The 22,419-nt window shown below is 41.9% G+C and overlaps 1 protein-coding gene across 1 annotated transcript in view; it reads left to right on the top strand.

The window, feature by feature from the left end:
• The window catches only part of LMBRD1 (LMBR1 domain containing 1), a 132,251-nt gene that overhangs the window by 32,204 nt on the left and 77,628 nt on the right, over positions 1–22,419 (top strand). The window contains exons 4-5 of the mRNA XM_065911336.1: positions 14,120–14,217; positions 17,177–17,244. Coding sequence (XP_065767408.1) covers positions 14,120–14,217; positions 17,177–17,244 — 166 coding nt within the window. The remainder of the gene's footprint in view (positions 1–14,119; positions 14,218–17,176; positions 17,245–22,419) is intronic.

Below are 22,419 nucleotides of genomic sequence, written 5' to 3'. Positions count from 1 at the left end.
CAGTTTAAAAAAATGAAGTCACAGACACAATATTTGCAAATCGTATATGTTGTATAAGGCTTGTATACAGAATATAATAATAATTCTTACCAATCACTAATTAGAAAAACAGTTAAAAATGAGCAAAGTATTGCTGGGAGCTGTTGTGGGAGATCCCACCTAAGACGAGGTCATGAAGAAAATACCTGACATGCAAGGCCGTTCAGGATACAAGGGACCCTCCAGGTTGGCCTCGGCCTCTACCCCGCCCTGTATCCTCCCCCCTTTTCTGTGGTTGTTCTTGTTTGCCCTGCTGCAGATTCTTGTGTTGCCTGCCGAGAGCTCTCCTGCTCCTCTTTCGTTGAATAAAGACCAACTTAAAACCCTGATTAACAAATCTCTTAGATGCTGGTGCCCTATGAAGGGGCCAGGGATGAAGGAGATCCTTCAATTCAATCCCTTTTGCTGGCACTCTGGCTTGTTTGATAAATGTGTGCTCTCATCGCAAAAAATGCTCATGATTGTTCTAAACATCCTAAGCACAGTACACTAACAAAAGAAACTATTAAGCATAGGTCCCTCCACGGGGTGAGAAAAGCTCCACAAATAATAGTCACAAATGTGCCTAATAGAAAATATTTTAGATAGAGATTAGCTGGTGACTTCTTGCGGGTAGTTAACTTTTAGACTAAGAGCCTGTTTTGTGCTATATCTGCTGTTTTTGCAGTCCTTTGCATTTCTGTTCTGTAAAAATGTAATCCTATCTAGTTCCCATGGAGATGACACCTAATAGAAAGAAAATAGATTAACCACAAAAAAGACAGGGTCGGCTACTGAAGTTGCTTAATGTTACACCAGGTGCAAGCCATAAATTGTCAACAGGCCTGAAGGCCAAAAGATATTATACATACAGATTAACCATAATAAAGGCCCTAATAGGCACAGAGCACTTTGGGGACGCCCTATTAGAGAATACAAAAAATATTGTTTTAAAAGTGGTTATTGGAGCAACGTTTGATTGATGTTAATGTGCTGAGGTTGTGCAATGGACACTATTGTTAATATAGTTGGAGAGCTAGAAAAATAAGAGTTTAGCCCTAGTGTAAAAACAATAAGATAATTGTTAATTTTAACCAGGAGTGCTAAACAGGCGCTCCCTCTCCAGAGCCGCAGAGTCTTTGTGTGCTAAACTTTTTAGATAAATTTAGTTGAGAACTTCTGCAAAAAGGTTGACTTTTATGTTAACAGGATTGTATTTCTATTACGTTGCAACCTGCTGTATCATGAGACTGCCACTTTTTCTGTTTTCTGCTAAACTCAATGCCAGAAGATAATGTACAAAAAATCTATGGGAAAAGACTCTCATAAACAAAAAATATACAGAGCACACCTGGTTTCGTGACGGACAAGCTGATATAATGTTAAACTAAGTCTGTGTGCTTATCTCCCCCTTAGAAATGTACCAACTTAGGGTATAAAGAATGAAAAATAAAGCAACTGCCAGACTCTGCTGCACATCCCGGTCTGGTCTCTTTCTTTCTCTCTCTCTCATTTGCCCACGCCGTTCATCCTGAGGGTTCCCCTGGATCCTGCTGGGGCTGGACCCCGACAAAGTATTTGAGCATACTTTCATCAATTATGATTTCTAAATTGCTTATAAGCACATAAAAAGATATTCAACATTGTTAATCATTATGGAAATGCAGATTAAATCCTCAGTGAGATATTGCTGCACACCCACTAGAATGATTATGTCAACTCAGGCTCTGTAACAAAATACTGCAGACTGGGTGACTTAAACATGTCTTTCTCACTGTCGTAGAGGCTGGGAAGCATAAGATCATGGTGCCAACAGATTCAATTCCTCTCTTGACTTGCAGAGGGCTACCTTCTTGCTGTGTCCTCATATGGGGGCCGTGGGAAGGAGAGGGAGACAGAGACTGACCCTATCTTCCTTTTACCCTAAACACTCAGATCATGTCATGAAGTCCTGCTTGTGACTTGATCTAATCCTGATTGTTTGTCGAAGGTCCCACCTCCAGATACCATCACAATGGAGGTTAGGGCTTCAACCTGTGCATTTGGGGGCAAACCTACATTCAGTTCATAATGGCTGTAATAAAAACCAGATACTATCCAAGTATTGACAGATCCAGAGAAACTAGAAAGTTCAAGTGCTGCTGTTAGAAATGTCACATGGTGTGTTGGGTTGAAAAGCAGTTTTCAATTTTCCTAAAAAATTAAGATGGAATCAAGATTGCAGTGAGAAATATCAGTAACCTCAGATATGCAGATGACACCACCTTTATGGCAGAAAATGAAGAGGAACTAAAGAGCCTCTTGATGAAAGTGAAAAAGGAGAGTGAAAAAGCTGGCTTAAAACTCAGCATTCAAAAAGTAAGATCATGGTATCTGGTCCCATCACTTCATGGCAGATAGATGGAGAAACAATGAGAACAGTGATAGACTTTGTTTTCTTGGGCTCAAAAATCACTGCAGATGGTGACTGCAGCCGTGAAATTAAAAGATGCTCCTTGGAAAAAAAGCTGTGACTAACCTAGACAGCATATTAAAAAGCAGAGACATTACTTTGCTGACAAAGTCCATATAGTGAAAACTGTGATTTTTCTAGTAGTCATGTTTGGTTGTGAGAGTTGGACTATAAAGAAAGCTGAGCGCAGAAGAATTGATGCTTTTGAACTGTAGTGTTGGAGAAGACTCTTAAGAGTCTCTTGGAATGCAAGGAGATCCAACCAGTCCATCCTAAAGGAAATCAGTCCTGAATATTCATGGGAAAGACTGATGCTGAAGCTGAAATTCCAATATTTGGGCCACCTCATGAGAAGAACTGACTCATATGAAAAGGCCTTGATGTTGGGAAAGATTGAAGGCAGGAGGATGAGATGGTTGGATGGCGTCACCAACTCGATGGACATGAGTTTGAGCAAGCTCCGGGAGTTGGTGATGGACAGGGAAGCCTGCGTACTGCAGGCTTTTGTGACCATGGGGTTGCAAAGAGTCAGACACGACTGAGTGCCTGAATTGAACTGAACTGAAAATGTTAAATTTTTTAGTTTAATCTATGTGATCCAGCAGTTATACTTTAAGGAATATGCTCAAGAAATGGATATAATGTCCACATGAAGATATGTATGCAAATTCCATAGCAGCTTTTTTCATATTAACACAGAACTGGAAAGAATCCACATGTCCAGCAATCACTGAGTGTTTAAGTGAAATGTGTTCTGTGTGTGCAGTCTAAGTCAGAGTTTAGCAAACCTGCATTCCTGTTTTCTGTGGCCATTTTCATGCTCTAACATCAGAGTTGAGTGGGTGTGACAGAGATGTACAGGCTGTAGAGTTGAAATAATATCTGAAAGAAGAAATAAGATCTTCACAGAAAGAAAGAAGAAAACTCTCTCAGCCCCATGCTTAGTAAAAGAAGCCAGATGCAAAGACTACGTCTTGTTTAATTACCTCAATATGAAATGTCCAGAATAGGCAAATCTCTGGAGACAGAAAGCAGATCAGTCCTTGCCTCAGACTAGGAGTTGAGTGGGGTTAATTGCAAAATGGCACAGAGCAGCTTGTTTGAGGTAATGGAACTGCTCTAAGAATGGATCCTGGTGATAGTTACTCAACTGTATACATTTACTAAAAATCATTGAATTGTGAACTTAAAATTGGTGCATTTTGTGGTATGTCAATTTTATTACAAAGTCATTGGGGAAATATTTAATGAGCAGATATAAGTGAGGAGTATAGCACAGTCCTGGTTGTCAGTGCAGGACAGCTGCTATTAATATGACCTAAAACTTGAGGGGACTTGCATTTTTATGATTTCTTTTTATTTTCTAAAGTTAGAATCTTATGCAAAAAATGCGGCTGAAAAGTTATGAATCACCAAGGTTTATAAACTGAAATGTAGTTCTTTGTGTAGCACACAACATGGCTTCCAAGAATTGTCAGTTAGTAACACTAATGTTCATTATGTCTATTTATGTACAGTTTATGTGTATTTTATGTACCGGTATTTCAGCTAATGTTTCTAAGTAGCTTTGGTGTCAACAGTCTAGTCATCATTAGTTTCTACACAATTGTGTGTTACACTGTAAATTGCTTAGCCTTTTCCCTGACTGTAATTTAACAGTTTCTTGTTATAAAAATAGCATTGCAGCATAAACCTTGGAATTAATTGGAAAGAGAGGAACAACCAGCCAAAATAGTCCTTAAGAGAAACGATTGTTCTTCAGATGCTGTATTCTAAGTCAGAACCTATAGACGATTTTATTCTGAAAGTTCTATACTATCAGATCATGCATCGGAATGTTAACCACTTTGCTGTATTACCGGCAATGGTGCTGATGATCTCTTGTCTTGTAACGAATTGCCCCCAAACTTCTCAGTTTAATACCGCAGATGGACGTTATCTCACGTTCCTGTGGGTTAAGAGTCTAGATGCAGCTCTCAGCAGGGACTGCGGTGTCGTGGGGCGTGGGCAGAGGCGGCCTTAGGCCTGGGTTGTCTGTGTTCAGCAAAGTCAGCTTTTGCCGCATGTACTTTGCATAGGGCGGCTCATAACATGGGAGCAAGCAAGATGGAAACCAGAGTTTCTTAGTCACTCATCCCCTGCTTTGGTCATACTCTGTTGTCAGCAGTGAGTCTAGTCCAGTCCACACCAAGAAGCAGGGCATGAGTATCAGAGATGTTGGCCTCTTCAGAGGCTGCCCGCCACAGATGTTTTGCAAATGTTGACAGCTTTGGTATTTACTCAACACGTAATACTTTCATACTTGCAGAGTATTTATTAAGCAGACAAGGTATGAGGTTTGAAGCCAGCGTTTTGCAGTCCCCTATGTGCCTTTCCCCAATGTCATCTCCTCCCCAACCCCTTGGAAATAAACACTGTTTAAATTCAGTCTGTGTTAATTCTTTACTTGCCTTATAGTATGGGCGATATCCTTAGTTATACCTTTGCTGAAGTGTCTGTGAAATTATTTGCTTGTTTTCATTCAAGTCACGTGTTCCTAGGGTTCATCCATGCTATTGGATAAGGTGTACTTTATTATCATTATGTGTGACTGTGTACTGCATGCTCATCGTTCTGGACATTTGGGCAAACAGTGAACGTGTTCGTACATGTTTCCTGTTGCATGTGTGCGAAAATACATACACACAGTGGAATCGATGGGTCATAGGTCATGTGCAGCTTCAACACCCTAAACAGTTCACTATCATTTTTCTAAATGTACCAATTTAAGTCCTCTTAGGAGGTTGTAATCTTTCTAGTTGTTCTGTACCCAGAACTTTGATATCACCATGTATTTGTAGTTTTTGCCAGTTTGGCAAACGTGAGGTGATCATTCACTAATCTGCATTTCTCTTATTTGGAAATGAAGTTGCATATCTTTTAAGATTTATTGGCTTTTTTAGCTTTCTGCTTCAAGTGCCTTTTGGCAGTTGGGATGTGGTTTTGTTACTGATTTAAGATTTTTTTTTTAATGTACTCTGAGTAGTTTAATTTAGTGATTCTAAATTTTTTTTTTTTTTCCCCCACTAGAAGTAAGCCGTGTGAGAGGAAGGAAGATGTAAGCTTTGGCCCTTAACCCCTGGAATGATGCCTGGAACATACTCAGTAGATGTTTGTTGAACTGAATGCATTTGTTGGGGGAGATAATCATGTGAAGTTTGTTTCATATTTTCGCTCTTCTGAGTGATGTGTTGCAGGAATAGATTGTTCTTAAACCATCTTTGCATTCCTTGGATAATCCTAGATTGGTCATGGTGGTGGCTTTTTGGGTTTGTTTTTAATTTTTTTGCTAGATTTCATTTGCTGCCATCTTGTGTAGGTTTCTTTTAAAGCTTGATTTAGAGGTGAAACTGGCCTGTGATTTTCCTTTATCTTTTTCTCATCAGGTTGGAATATGAAGACTGCTAGTTTGCTAAAATGAATCGACAGGTGCCCTTGGCGTGTGTTAGAGAGTGCGGGGAAGCACCTTGCCCCACTGTGTGGTTCCTTTCTCCCGTGACCTGTTCACGTGTTACTGGCAGCCAGGGAATGGATGTGAGCATGGCGGTTTGTGCTAGTGCTCCTTGCGGCCCTTTCACAAAACTGTTACTCTTCAAACCCTGCAGCTGAACTCTGCTGTCTCTAGAATTCTTTATAGCCCTATGGGAATACTTCCAGCAAGGATGAAAACAGTGGTTTCATCAAATTGTTGATGTTGTTACTCACTAAGCCGGTAAGTTGTGTCCAACTCTTTTGAGACCTCATGGACCGTAGCCTGCCAAACTCTTTCTGTCCATGGGATTTCCCAGGCAAGGATACTCCAGTGGGTTGCCGTTTTCTTCTCTAGAGGATCTTCCTGACCTTTGGATCAAAGCTGCTGCTTCTGCATTGGCACACAGGTTGTTTACCACTGAGCTGCCATAGAAGCCGTTTCATCAAATGAGGAGGCATGATTTATGTGTGACTATAACAGGGAAGTTTGGCCTTGGAGTACTATGAAGCAGGGCTGAGGCCAACTGTTTGCCGTGAGAAGGCAGGGGCACACACCCTCACAGCAGACACCCTCTTCCAACAGCACGAGACACGGCTCTACACGTGGACCTCACCGAACGGGCAGCACCATATATATCAGATTGATCATACTCTCTGCAGCTGAAGACAGAGAAGCTCTATACAGGAGCAAGAACGAGACCAGGAGCTGACTGTGGCTCACATCATGAACTCCTTATTGCCAAATTCAGACTTAAATTTGGGAAAACCACTAGGCCATTCAGGTATGACCTAAATAAAATCCCTAATGCTTACACAGTGGAAATGACAAATAGATTCAAGGAATTAGAACTGATAGACAGAGTGCCTTAAGGACTGTGGACAGAGGTACTTGACATTGTACAGGAGACAGGGATCAAGACCATCCCCAAGAAAAAGAGATGCAAAAAGGCAAAATGGTTGTCTGAGGAGGCCTTACAAATAGCTGAGAAAAGAGAAGTGAAAGGCAAAGGAGAAAACTAAGATGTACCCATCTGAATGCAGAGTTCCAAAGAATAATAAGGAGAGATCAGAAAGCCTTCCTCAGTGAACAGTGTGAAGAAGTAGAGGAAAACAATAGAATGGGCAAGGCTAGAGATCTCCTCAAGAAAATTAGAGATACCTAGGGAACATTTCATGCAAAGATGGGCACAATAAAGGACACAAATGGTATGGACATAACAGAAGCAGAAGTTATTAAGAAGAGGTGGTAAGAATACACAGACGTACTTTACAAAATAGATCTTCATGACCCAGATAACCACGATGGTGTGATCACTCACCTAGGGCCAAACATGCTACAGTGCGAAGTCAAGTGGGCCTTAGGAAGCATCACTGCAAACAAAGCTAGTGGAGGTGATGGAATTCCAGGTGAGCTATTTCAGATCCTAAAAGATGATGCTGTGAAAGTGCTGCACTCAATATGCCAGCAAATTTAGAAACTCAGCAGTGACCTTAGGACTGGAAAAGGTCAGTTTTCATTCCAATCCCAATGAAAGGCAGTGCCAAAGACTGTTCAAACTACTGCACAATTGCACTCATGTCATATGCTAGCAAAGTTATGCTCAAACTTCTTCAAGCGAGGCTTCAACAGTATGTGAACTGAGAACTTCCAGATGTTCAGCTGGATTTAGAAAAGGCAGAGAAACCAGAGTTAAATTGGCAACATCTGTTGGATCATAGAAAAAACAACAGAATTCCAGAAAAACTAATTCTGCTACATTGACTATACCAAAGCCTTTAACTGTGTGGATCACAACAAACTGTGGAAAATTCTTAAAGAGATGGGAATACCAGACCACCTGACCTGCCTCTTGAGAAATCTACATGCAGGTCAAGAAGGAACAGTTAGAACTGGACACGGAACAGCGGACTGGTTCAAAATTGGGAAAGGAATATATCAAGGCTGTATATTGTCACCCTGCTTATTTAACTTCTATGCAGAGTACATCATGAGAAATGCCATGCTTAATGAAGCTCAAGCTGGAGTTAAGATTGCTGGGAGAAGTAGCAATAGCCTTAGATACGAAGATGACACCAACCTTATGGCAGAAAGCAAAGAGGAACTAAAGAGCGTCTTGATGAAGGTGAAAGAGGAGAGTGAGAAAGCTGGTTTAAAATTCAGCGTTCAGAAAACTAAGATCATGGCATCCAGTCCCATCACTTCATGGAAAATAGATGGGGAAACAATGGAAACAGTGAGAGACTTTATTTTCTTTGGCTCCCAAATCACTGTAGATTGTGACTGCAGCTATGAAATTAAAAAACGCTTGCTCCTTGGAAGAAAAGCTATGACCAACCTAGACAGCATATTAAGAAGCAGAGGCATTACTTTGCCAACAAAGGTCCATCTAGTCAAAGCTATGGTTTTTCTAGTAGACATGTATGAATATGAAAACTGGACCATAAAGAAGGCTGAGCGCTGAAGATTTGGCACTTTTGAACTGTAGTATTGGAGAAAACAACAGTTGTGGTGTTGAGAGTCCCTTGGACTGCAAGGGGATCAAACCAGTCAATCCTAAAGGAAATCCGTCCTGAATATTCATTGGAAGGACTGATGCTAAAGCTGAAACTCCAATACTTCGGCGACCTTATGTGAAGAACTGACTCATTGGAAAAGACCCTGATGGAGGATGAGATGGTTGGATGGCATCACCAACTCAATGGACATGAGTTTGAGCAGGCTGCAAGAGATGGTGAAGGACAGGGCTGCGTGGCGTGCTGCAGTCCATGGGGTTGCAAAGAGTTTCACACCTCTGTGTTACTTAACAACAATAACAGATTTTGGTCTCTTTATTCCATTGAGTAATCAGGCAACAATACCTCCCATTTCAGCTTGAGGGCCTGGTGTTTATTAGAGGACTGCTGGTTATCAGGGCAAGTATGTTTTGAACCTGGATTAGGTGGCCCATCACGATACTGCTGTGTTCAGGGGCACAGACTAATTGAGCTTCATCTACTGACCACTCCCAGACAGGACCACCAAGGACATGGCTCAGGGGTGAATGTTTGGGTTACCCCATTTCTCCTGCAACGTGCTGTGAACAGATTGGAAATAAATGGCTGGAATGGTTTTTCAGTCTCAGTTAAAGTAAGACTGGAGAGAGGTACCCGGGCTGGTGTAGCAGCATTCTGCAGGGCCTCTGCTCGCTTCCCTCTGCTCTCCCTCCTTAGTACCCGATTGCCACCTTTAGGTCACCACAGAGTCCAGAGGTGTGGCTGGAGTTTAAGCTGTCATGTGTACATTTGAGGCAGAAAGTCAAAGGAAGAAAGACAAAAAGGAGAGTGAGCTGAAAGGAAAATGGGTGGTGTGTGTGCAGCTGGCGGTCTTGACCCCAGATTGCTTCAGCTGGGCCAGTGGGATAATTTTAGAAGGCTTTTAGAATTCCCAGAATATCTTAATTCTTTGACCCTCTAAAACAAAAAGCTTTGTAATGATTAATTATACTATTACAATATTGACTGAGCTATTCTGTGTCTCAGATTTCTCATTGGTAGTTGGGAGGAATAAAGAATGTCTAGAAATTCTGAAGCCTGATTTGTCCAAGTTAATTCTTATGTGAGTTATAGTTCAAAAGATATGTTGTTTGTGTGTATTTAAAAAATCGTAAGAATTATCATGTATTCTCTGCCCCAGTTTTTGTGTGGCTTTTTAAGAGTTGGCGGCTTTCTGTTCTCTTGTTTTTGCTAGTTTTGTTTTAACAAAATAACTTGTTTTATGAGTCTAATTTCTGCCAATTTCCATAGACATGAGGTTTAAAATTTCATTTTTAGTGTGTTTTCTTTGATATTAGTGTGACTATTAAACCAAAAAGTCTGTTTATCTTTTGTTAGTAGCAATCTTTTAACAAAAACTATTACAAGTAAAATGTATTTTATAAAGATGTCAGGATTTGAGAGTGTCATTCCTGTTGGAGTTAAGAATAAGTTTCCTTTGAAAATAGCTATCAGTTTGAAGTATAACTTTAAAAGAATCAATTTCTCTGTTTCATGATAGCATTTTTAAAATTTATAGATATATAGTACCAACTTGGCATTAGAACTGATCTGAAACACATGAAAATGTTAATGTATTTTTAGTTTCTTTCTTTACAGTTTAACATTTACATGCTAAAGGAAGAGCTCTTTTTGAAGAACACTGAAAAAGAGCAGTCCGATTACAATAAATGGCTGAGGATGTGGTGTCAGGGCAGCCCTGGACAGACCAATATCCCAGAGTCTCTTCAGAACCGTGTGTCGTCCCCACTAAACTTTTTCTGGATATTCTTAGAGCAATGTATGAGATTTTTGGTTGCTGTATATCTTCATGTCTCTTTATAGTCAGTGAAAGTGAAGTGAAGTCACTCAGTCGTGTCCGACTCTTTGCAACCCCTTGGACTGTAGCCCACCAGGCTCCTTCGTTCATGGGATTTTCCAGGCAAGAATACTGGAGTGGGTTGCCATTTCCTTCTCCAGGAGATCTTCCCGACCCAGGGGTTGAACCCGGGTCTCCCTCATTGTAGCCAGATGCTTTACCATCTGAGCCACCAGGGAAGTCAGTAACTGCCCCCAAGTACTTTTCTGACTTGGGTCATGATAAGCCAGTTTTGCTGGTTCTGGAACTTCTTTAAGCTGTACTAGAAGGTACTAGAAGGTGTAGGCTTCCCTGTGGCTCAGCTGGTAAAGAATCTGCCTTCAATGCAGGAGATCTGGGTTTGGTCCCTGGGTTGGGAAGATCCCCTGGAGAAGAGAAAGGCTACCCACTCCAGTATTCTGACCTGGAGAATCCCATGGACTATACCCGTGGAGCCACAAAGAGTCGGATGCGACTGAGCGACTTTCAGAAGGTGTACATCGTCCAGTGTCTGTGCTACTTTTATTCAGCCTAAGGTCTGTGAGGTCCATCCTTATCACAGGTATTCATAGTTTTTTCTTTCTCATTGCCATTTGTACGCCTGTACCTCTTGGCTTATCTGTTCACCTGTTGTTGGACATTTGGGTCATTTCCAGGTTTTAATCACTGTTAATAATATTGCTGTCAACTTTCTTGTGAATCAGACTTGATATTGTTTCCTTTTCACATTTCTTGAGGGGGGAACCTGCTTATGTGGGTGAGCCTTGACCAGTACCTGGAAACCTGGCCCTTGGATGTCACCTGATAGTAGTCACTGATTAGTGGATATATACTGCTGAATACAGAACCATGCAGTCCAGCTTGTTTAGATTGTTTGTGTATGTGACTTGTGGTACAGCTGCTTTCCTTCTTGGAGTCTGTACTTCTGGTAATCTTAACTGGTCACTCAGGCACTTGTGCCTGCATTATACATTACCACTAAGAACCCTGGACTCTGCCACTCAGGCAGGCTTCTCTGTGCAGAAAGACTTCGCCTGTGTTGCTACACTTCGTTGCTGGGGGTATGGAACTGTCTAGTTATGTGGTAGGCATATGTTAACTTGGGGAGGAACTGCTAGACAGTTCTCTGCAGGGTTTTGCTGTTTATAGTCCCCCTTGAAAAGCATGGGGAAGCATGTTCTGCATTCTTGTCAATACGTGGTATTGTCAGTTTAATTTTAGCTATTCTGGGGTCTGTAGCCTTTCATTTTGGGCTTAGTTTGAATCTGCCTAATGACTAATAATTATGAAAGTAAAGAAAGTGAAGTCGCTCAGTCGTGTCCGACTCTTTGTGACCCCATGGAGCCTACCAGGCTCCTCTGTCGATGGGATTTTCCAGGCAAGAATACTGGAGTGGGTTCCCATTTCTTTCTCCAGGAGATCTTCCTGACCCAGGGATTGGACCTGGGTCTCCCACATTACAGACAGATGCTTCACCATCTGAGCCCCCAGGGATTAATGATGAGCACCTTGTCAGTGATGCTTATTGGCCCCTGAATCCTGGGAATGCTTATGAAATAGTCACTGCACTTTGTGGCTGTCAAGGCCAAGGTTACCAAGTAGTAGACACAGGCATGCTGAGGCTGAAGCCAGACCTTACTGCATCTGTCAGTTTATTAAGCCTGGCATATGGCTGTCAGCCCAGTATACTCTGTTATTATTTAGGGTTTTTCCTATTCTTAATAAATTATTTGATTATTTCAGTCCTAATACTGATACAGTGTTTAGGGTGATTTATAGTGCTTTCCCTTTTATGTTTAATTTTTTGAAGCTTTTTGTTGTTCAGTTACTCAGTTCTGTTTGACTCTTTGCCACCCTGTGGACTGCAGCTCGCCAGGCCTCCCTGTCCATCACCAACTCCCAGAGCTTGCTCAAACTCGCGTCCATTGAGTTGGTGATGCCATCCAGCCATCTCATCCTCTGGCGTCCCCTTCTCCTCCTGCCCTAAATCTTTCCCAGCATCAGGGTCTTTTCCAGTGAGTTGGATCTTTGCATCAGGTTTGATCAAATATTGGAGCTTCAGCATCAGTCCTTCTGGTGAATATTCAGGACTGATCTCCTTTAGGATTGACTGGTTTGATCTCCTTGCAGTCCACAGGACTCTCAAGAGTCTTCTCTAACACCACAGTTCAAAAGCATCAGTTCTTCAGAGCTCAGCCTTCTTTATGGTCCACCCAGTATTTTGGTACTTTTTTGAATACTTGTTTATTTCCACTGACTCTTAGATTCGTAATAACAATGTTAATTCTGGCTACTCTCTGGTTTATAGTAGAAACGTCAGTATTCATTACCCTTAAATATTTACTGTCATTTTTAGTTCCTTACCATATTCGGAGGCTGCATAGATTTCACAAAGTATCTGTAGTCCCAGAATTGAATATGCTGACAGTCATGCTGTGATTGGGCAGTATAAATTAACTCTGACCTTTCTATCAGTTAGAGTCTGGTTGTTCTGAGTTTTTTTTTTAACTATGTTGCATTTAGTGGGATCTATTTCATAAGTGACTTCCAGAAAAATGAAACAGCGCTAGCTAGTATTTAGATCATGTTTAAAAATTCTGTAATTTATAGTCATTCTTCCCAAGAGAATGAGTAATTTAGCTTTATTATATGTTACTAACAATACTTTTAATTTGTTAGTAATTAAAAGTAGTTATTTTAATTTGTTAATAATTTATTTTAAGTATTATATATTACTAACAAACTTTTAATAATACTTTTTTGGATAAAGGAGTATAATGATTCTCATCCTGTGGTTCCTTTATATAATTGCATAGTCACTATTTCCCATGAAATAGTGTATGAAAATAAATGTAAATACACAGATTTCTTAGGTTTCTTGAGTCTGAAAAATTGTTTATGTTGTTTTTGTTTTAAATACTGTATCTATAGCTGTTGAAATTTCAAGTTCTATGCTGAATTAAAAACAATACTTTGACTACTGGTTGAAAGTATCTCAAATCTAATGTTATTTTAAAGCAGATAAATAGAAGTTCGTATCAGTTAACTTTGTATCTGATTTTACTGTTTCTTACAATTTCTCTACCCTGATTTTTTTTTATAAGATCAGTTCATAACAGTGCATATTTTAAACTTTGTTGCTCAGTCTCTGGGTTGTGTCCGACTCGTTGTGATGCCATGGACTACAGCATGCCAGGCTTCTCTGTCCTTCGTCATCTGGAGTTTGCTAAGATTCGTGCTCATTGAGTGGATGATACCATCTAACCGTCTCCTCCTCTGCCCCTGTCTACTCCTTTTAAACATAGGTTGGGGAAATTATTTGTAACAAAAGAATCATATCAGTTAACAGCTGTTTCTTTAACTTGAGTGACTGGCAAATGTGTCAGCTGTACTCAGTATTAAGTTGGAAAGAATATAAAAGTTAGTTTATTTACATAAGGTCTTCACAGAAAGTTCTTAGTGCTGTAGTGTGTACATCGTAAAACCTGAGATGTTAGGGGCCACAATTTATCGACACATTTAGTATCATGATTATTGCTAAAAATTGCCCCAACGTTAACTTGAATTATGATTTGCTATGTGATAATAATGCTGTTGATTTCTTGAAACAGGTGTCAGAAAAGGTTGATTTGGATATTACACATACATATCAAGTTGCAGGTCTAGGGGTCAGATAGAAATGAGTGAATCTGGGGTGTGTGTACCTATATGTTTGAAACGTTTGTTAAGTTCCTGTGTATTTATTATATCTCATCTCATTCTTTCTACAGCCTTATATTCTGTTATATTATTCTGTGTGTTCTTCTGGATCCCTTTTGTCTACTTCTACTATGAAGAAAAGGATGATGATGATACTGGTAAATGCACTGTAAGTAGCTTTATTTTAGAGGTCTCAATTTGGGGGGAAGGGATTATTTCCTCCTGTTTTCAAATAATGTGACTTTGAATTTATTCTCAAGCAGTGTTGTCTAATAGAAATATAGTGTAATCCACATGTGAATTTAAAATTTTCTAGTAGCCACAATAAAGTAAGTAGAAAGAACAATTAAAATTATTTTTCATGACACATTGTATTTAATATTATATGTTCGAAGTATTATTTCAGATAGTAAAAACCGTAATTAATGAGACGTTACTCTTTTTCACATTCTGTGAAATTTAGAGTGCATTTTACACCTGCAGCACACCGCGGGTCAAACTAATTACATCCCAGTGCCCAGGAGTCACAGGGTACTGTGGCTGTTGTCCTCGAGCAGTTCCGCAGCTAGGCCAGCACGCGTGCTTCTCTGTAAGACCAGCACTGAATGGGCGTGACGTGCGGTAGGAGGGGCCGCGCCTGGCCCGCAGGATGCGCGCTTCTGTGTGAGGCCAGTGCAGAGTGAGCGTGACGTGCGGTAGGAGGGGCCGCGCGTGGCCACAGTATGCGTGCTTCTGTGTGAGGCCAGTGCTGAGTGGGCGTGACGTGCGGTAGGAGGGGCCGCGCGTGGCCCGCAGGATGCGCGCTTCTGTGTGAGGCCAGTGCTGAGTGAGCGTGACGTGCGATAGGAGGGGCCGCGCGTGGCCACAGTATGCGTGCTTCTGTGTGAGGCCAGTGCCGAGTGAGCGTGACGTGCGGTAGGAGGGGCCGCGCGTGGCCCGCAGGATGCGCGCTTCTGTGTGAGGCCAGTGCCGAGTGAGCGTGACGTGCGGTAGGAGGGGCCGCGCGTGGCCCGCAGGATGCGCGCTTCTGTGTGAGGCCAGTGCCGAGTGAGCGTGACGTGCGGTAGGAGGGGCCGCGCGTGGCCCGCAGGATGCGTGCTTCTGTGTGAGGCCAGTGCCGAGTGGGCGTGACGTGCGATAGGAGGGGCCGCGCGTGGCCACAGTATGCGTGCTTCTGTGTGAGACCAGCACTGAGTGGGCGTGACGTGCGGTAGGAGGGGCCGCGCCTGGCCCGCAGGATGCGCGCTTCTGTGTGAGGCCAGTGCCGAGTGGGCGTGACGTGCGGTAGGAGGGGCCGCGCCTGGCCCGCAGGAAGCTCGCTTCTGTGTGAGGCCAGTGCTGAGTGAGCGTGACGTGCGATAGGAGGGGTCGCCCGTGGCCCACAGGATGCAGTTTGCTGACTGGTTCTCGGATGGAAAGGGGGACTCGCAGACTGTCCTTACTGATCCCACAGTAGTACAGAAACCTGACCAGTAGAGTGCACATGCATGTCCAAACCTGCAGACCGAGGTCACTTAAGTCTTGGTATAAAACTTTTCACTGAAACCTTGGCAGGTAGAATTCAGGAAGATCTTAGAAGCACATTAATATAGTATATAACTGAGTTGGGCCTGTCTCTGGAATGCATTGGTGGTTTAGAACCAACACTTCTCATAATATATTTAATAGGTCCTAGAAGAAATTGTATGTTGAAAGGTGTTTGCCAAAATTGAACACTTTATTTCTAATTTAAGGGAAAAACAGCATAAAAAGAATAAATTTATTTTGTCTTTTTATAGAGTTACAGGAATTTGTTTTATAACTTGTTTTTGGTTTGAAACATTTAAATACTTAAGCAAATATATTCACTCAAAAGCCAGCATTAGACATAGCCGTGCTTATTAAAACTTTACAGCATTTGCATTAAGATCTTTAGCAGAGTACATCAGCAATATTTTAAATGATTCCCAGAGTGGTAGTCAGTTCAATTTGTTAGAGGAAAAAGTGTTTAAATATTCATAAAGAAAGTTGGATTATTATCTGCAGATAGATAATGTGTGATTCTGTATTTGAAGACCCAGGGTGTGTAAGGTAGAGTGACTAGTCACAGATCCGCTGTTGAAAACGGGCTGAGCAGGTGCTTCCTCTCTTCACTGCTTCTCAAGTGCATCTTCTGCATCCCCTGTGGTTGACCCTCCTTAACTTTACCTTAGGTATTTTCCTAAAGACTGTCTCAACTCCTTTGTGAATAAGAATTTATCATGTGAAGCATACAGTTAAATTTTAAAAGGTGATTATTTTAGAGATTTCATTAGGCCTAGAGACAAGTCATGTTTTCTTTTCTCACTGATGTAGCTTTTCCTTTGAGATTAACTTTTCTTTCCATATATTTAGAGTGTCTAGTTTGTGTTTTTGTTAAACTTCGGCTTATATTATGCGTACCAAGCAAAGCACAGAATTTAAAGAACTGAGTTCTTGGTTTCAAGTCCTTGTTTAATCCCTTGGCACGTATGTGACATATGGTAAACTGTTTAACCTCTGGGCCACAGTTTCCCTATCTCTGAAGCAGGGATGGGAATGCCTATCTCAAGGGTGTTGTAAGTATGAAATGAATTTAACATATGTACAGTTCTTAGAAACAGTCCTGGCATGGCATGTGCCTTATATATATGTATGCATATTTATAAAATAAACTTTTATAAGTATATGTTTTGTATATTATATGTATATCCAAGCATACATAAATTAAATATTATAATTGTTGCTTAATTATTACTTAACCCATTTTGATGAATTGGGGTACGGGCATTGTAGATTCTGATTGCTCTCTATTTTGAGAAATATTTTATTAAATATTCTGGTACTTATTAAAGTAAATTAATTACTGTTAAGTCTGCCACAAAGATTTATATTTTAGGTGTACTGCCTTTTCATGAGATCTAATTATTGAAAAGATTTAAAAAATCTAGTATAGTGTGAAAGATACTTAAGATGTATTATATACATTGTTTTTCAATAAAGAGGAACTTTGCACAGTGGAATATAAATAAATGTACATTGGACATGAAAGTACTGTTACACTGTAGCAAGAATACTTTATATTTTAAAAGTTTTACTAAATGGAATGTTTTTTCTCCTTTGACATCTAGCAAGTTAAAATGGCACTCAAGTATACTTTGGGATTTGTTGTGATTTGTGCACTTCTTCTTTTAGTTGGGTAAGTTTTGATTTTTCTTTTCTTGAAAGTAGAAACAGCATTATTTTAATGATAATGATAATAGTAATAAGGGCTCATTAATAAAAGTCCAAGAAAGAAAATCAAGAAAATCTTAAAAGAGCAAGCTACCTTTTATATCACCAAAAATCAATAACCACTTCATTGTTCTATCTAGGTATTTTTTAATGTGCTCAAATATTTGCAGAAAGCCCCTTCTCCTATATACCCTCTGTGTTGTAATTTTACATAGATGTGACTACTTTTCATGTGACTTTTGGTAATCACTGGTTGACACATTACAGGCATCTCTTCAGGACAGATGCATCATTTTTGTGTATATTGCATTCCCTTCTTAGGATGTAACAATTTATTTGGCTGGTCTTCTAGTGATGGCTACTTGGACATTTATGTTGTGCAGTTTTTCCATTTTTGTAAACAACACTTTGATGAAAAATCCTTGTCTGCATCTCTTTTCAGATTTGTTGCATCAGTCTTTAAAACTTAGAATTAATCTTTGTCAACAAGTTCTTTCTTTTTTTCTTTCCCTGTCTCTCTTCTTTTTTTCTCCCTGCTTCCCTCCTTCAGTCTCTCTTTCCTTCCCTTTCTTTGCCGTGCTGGGCAGCTTGTGGCATTTTAGTACTCTGATCAGGGATCGAGCCCAGGCCTTCAGCAGTGAGAGCGTGGAATCCTAATGATTGGACCACCAGGGAATTTCTAATGAGTTCTTTCTTAATTCTTTTTCCTTACGTTTTTATAAACTTAGTAAGTTTTTGTATATTTTTTAATACATTAAAAAATTTCATTTTGGAAAACATTTGTCCCTGTTAATGGAAGACATTTATCGTTGTTAAAATAGATCTTGATTTTTTTTTTCCTAGCAGCATTCTTAAGTTTCTTCGTTTATTCAACTTTAAACATTTTTAATAGTCTTTCCTGGTGATTCAAATGGTAAAGAATCTACCTGCCATGTGGGAGACCCTGGTTCGATCCCTGGGTTGGGAAGATCCTGTGGAGAAGGGAGTAGCAACCCACTCCAGTATCCTTGCCTGGAGAATCCCATAAACAGAGGAGACTGGTGGGCTACATCTATGGGGTTGCAAAGTGTCGGACACGACTGAGCGACTAACACATACACACAAACACCTAAGTGCACCAAAGAGCCTGTGCATGTGCATGGAACACTGTTAGACTGAAAAAGAAGGCCTGCCTCTCCTGGGTCAGGTTATGGGCATGATCACAATAATCAGTGTGACTCCAAGCACAGCCAGAACCGAGCAAACAGAACGGTTTCAGAGACAATAAGTGGGCTTTAAAAATTAAAGTGAGACAGCATAAAACCTCAATTCCTGAAGACCAATGAATTATAAAAAACCATGCATTTGCTGTGGAAGCAGTAATGAAATTATTTCTGTGGGGAAATTATTTTAAGATCCCTAGGATAAACAGTGAGTTGGGAATCAGGAAAAAAAAACAAAACCTTAGAACCGAAGATTTCAAACTTCTGTCTTTTTGTGCCTGTATGCCGCCCAATTCATTCCCAAAAAGGAACCAGAATCTGATTCCTACCAACGTAAGACTCCTAAGACATGTCGTTTGTCATGTTGGTTTCTGCAAAAGCTGCATCTTGTGAAGTAGTCTTTAAAAATAAAAATGAAGAAAACCAAAGAATACCATAAGAAGCCACTTTCTCCTTCCCACTGTAACCTTGCTTCGATTTGCTCTCTAAAGGTTTAAGAAAAAGCAAAATCATTATTCTCAGATTCCTGAATTAATGTGACCTCACTCCGTGGCTAATGTGGCCAAGAGTAGATGCTTTTGTACAATTAAAGCTGAAGGACTTTATATCAGCAGGACTTCAGGGCTCTGGTTCCACTGTGTTTACTACAAAGTACACTGATGACAGGGTGGAGGTTGGAGAAAGAGATGGAAACATCCGTCACAGGGTAACGTGACAGCTAGCAAGACCCTCGGTAGACTTTAAGGAACCAATTCTATTTTGATGAGGGAAACCCACATAATTAAGTTTCACACTTGCAATATTATCACTATGAATTCAGGAATAAGAGGCACTGGGTGCAGATACAATTCCATCTGTAGATACTAACTTTAGATTTAGAGAAGAAAAACACTTAGTGAATTAATATTATGAGTTGGGGTTTCTTAAGTGATTCATAAATCCACCTGTGATACAATTAACAGCGTGATAAGAAGTCTGCCATAGCCCTGGCTCAGAGGTGGTCTTCAGTTTCACGAAGTCTGTCTACAGGAACCCATGTAACTGGCTGTCACTGCTAAATCTGTTGTTTGCAGAAGCCCTAGAGCTCTGTTTGCTGACTAGTGTCCTCGCCTTTTAAGCTCTTCCTACATACAGGACATGCATCATGCACTTGTAACCACAACGCAATACAACTGCTGTCAAAGTAGTGGTTTCAGGGTAACTGTTGGACTTCCTTCTCACCTGTGTGATCCTCTTTGCATACTGAACACTGTGAGCCCTTATCAAACTTGTTCCTGAGTTATTGTCACTGCTGGAAGAGATGTGACCTTTTCCTTGTCAGCTGGGAGAGGCCCTGTGTTTTCCAGTTGTTGAAAGGATGTGTTCTAGTGGTATTGTTATTTATTTTAGCTATTAAATATATTTTTTAAGTCGTTATTGGCTTTTTAAATCAAGCCAGATCTAGTTATGTGAATTTGCTTTGTCAGTGTGTGGGGTCCCTTGTCTGTAAATCTAAATTACCTAGAATAGAGATCAGCAAACTTTTCTTAAAGAGTAGATAGTATTTCAGGCTAGGGGACCAAGTAGCCCGTGTAGCAGTACTCAGCTCTCCTGGGGCTCTACAGTAAATCACAGTCAATGCATAAACCGAAGGGCATGACTGAGTGCCAGTGAAACTTTATTTACACACATGAGCCCTCAGGAGTTTGCTAGCTCCTTATTTCGAACATGACTGAGAACCATCAGTGAAATCACAAATCTTCATAGTAGCCAGGATATCTTTCCCAGACAAAACAAATTCTGAAGTTTCTTCTGCAATTTATTGGTTCTTCATAGGGGGTTAGGAGAGCAGAGAAAGGAAGGAAAGACTAGGCCATGTTGGGGTGTGACCCTGTGAGAAGGCAGGATGAGGAGATGCTTGGAGGAGGTAGGGAACCCAGCTGTGCATGTGTGAGGGGAGGGCAGCAGTGTTCTCTACCCGGAGGAAAGGCTGGTGAGCCTGGGGCGGGAGTGCTTCTGGGGCCTTCAGGACAAAGCGAGGGTGGCGGGGGGCTGGAGTGGAGGGGCTGGGCCCAGCCACTGTGCAGAGAGGGGGTCACAGCTGCCTGAGCAGGACCTGGAGGCGTTGGCAGGACTCTGCTGCTCATCCTCTGGGATCGGGAGTTGCTGAGGACCTTTGCTCAGGGAGTGACGTGATCTGACGCTTGGCAGAGATCCCCGGATGGTGTGTTGAGAGTTGACTCTGTGGTGGTCAGGTTAGAAACTTGAGGTCTGTTAGGAGCTCTTGCAGTCACCCAGAGCAGACGGGATGGTTGCAGCAGTGGGGGGAGATCCTGCCCGTGGTTTGGGGAGAGAGCGGACGGGGGTTTCTGACAGGGCAGGCATGGAGGGGCTGAGACGGGGAGGAAAGGAGGATGCTCCTGGAGTTGGCCCAACTGCAGACTTCAGGGAGCACCCCTCTCACCTTTGAAACCAACCTCAAGCTGTTTGGTGAGGGTTCCTAAAACCACCCTCAGCTTTGGTAATTCTCTAGAAGGATGCACAGAACTCACTGTAATCAATTATATCCATGGCTACCAAGGGCTTCCCTGGTGGCTCAGAATGTGAAGTGTCTGCCTGCAATGCAGGAGACCCAGGTTCTATCCATGGGTTGGGAAGATGCCCTGGAGAAGGGAATGGCAACCCACTCTAGTACTCTTTCCTGGGAAATCCCATGGACAGAGGACCCTGGTGGGCAACAGTCTATGGGATCGCCCAGAGTCGGACATGACTGAGCGATTTCACTTCACTTACCATCTATTACAGGTAAAGAAGACAGATTAAAATCAGCCTCTTGAGAGACGCATAGGACAGAGTCTGGGAGGATTCCAGATGTGAGGTGCCTGTTGTCCTTTGGATCCATCACCCTGTGGCTTCCATGTGTGATGACACATGTGGGGTACAGATTCCTTGCCGTCCCAGACTAGAGGGTTGCTCGGAAACCTCTCCTAAACTGAAATAGCATAAAGGGAAGGAACAAGTACCTGAGGGCCCGCCTTGCTCACGGAGGCACAGAATAAACCAGATGGGGCACAGATGCCTCAGACCCAGGTCAGGGTCGTGGTGGCTGGATGCTGAGACCTGAGTGTGGTTCCCGGGGCAGAACTGGGTGGTGTCACTCTCTGCTCAGGGTGCACACTGCCTCTGTAACAGCTGACTCCAGAACCAACTCTGACATTGTCTTTGCCTTTTGCCTTTCTTCATAAAAGTGACAGTTTTCTTCAGATTTCTTTCACCTAGTGAAAATAGGTACTAATGTAGGTCTTTCAGAAAAGTGAAATGGCATAAAGTGAACTTTCAAAATGCTGGGGGGCTACTTGTATTTCCCACAAGGGAAGCTCACATGGCGTTTTTATTGCAGCACATCTGAGTGACCGATAGCCTGTAATTGCCTGCATGGTCATCTCACCTCCACGCTAAATTGCATGCTGGTCTTTCTGGCCCACCACGTGAGGCTGGGTATGGCCAGCCCCTGTCCTGAACACAGATGCCCATCAGGTATGACCTGGATGACATGCCAGCATTGTGGGCAAAATTTAGACCTCGCTTTGGGCAAGGCCAGGTTCTTTACTCCACAGGAATGGTGACTGTCACCCACAGGCAGATCTGGAGGAGGAGCAGGTTTGCTGAGGGACCCTCACGAGCTCAGCTTGGTTCACCGTCAGTCTTAACCTTCAGGAAGGATGTGGAGTAGGCCGCCAGGTCAGGCCGTAGGAAACTCAGATTTTAGTCTCTGTTCTTCCAGTAGCAGCATGCAGTGAGAAATAGAGCTTTATCCTTTGTAACGTGGGAAATGAGTCGGATGATTGCCGTACACTACCCCCTGTGCTGCCTCCCTCCTTCCTCAGCCCTGGAGCCTTTTTGTGCTTATACTGAGAGCCTTGATGGTCAGAGGAGCAGCAGGTGAGAAGGAGGGGCGT

The sequence above is a fragment of the Muntiacus reevesi genome, chromosome 19 (genome assembly GCF_963930625.1).
Source record: "Muntiacus reevesi chromosome 19, mMunRee1.1, whole genome shotgun sequence".
In the NCBI taxonomy this organism is placed as follows: Eukaryota; Metazoa; Chordata; class Mammalia; order Artiodactyla; family Cervidae; genus Muntiacus; species Muntiacus reevesi.
The sequence above is the reverse complement of the archived record's forward strand: the minus strand, read 5'-3'. Positions and strand labels throughout refer to the sequence as shown.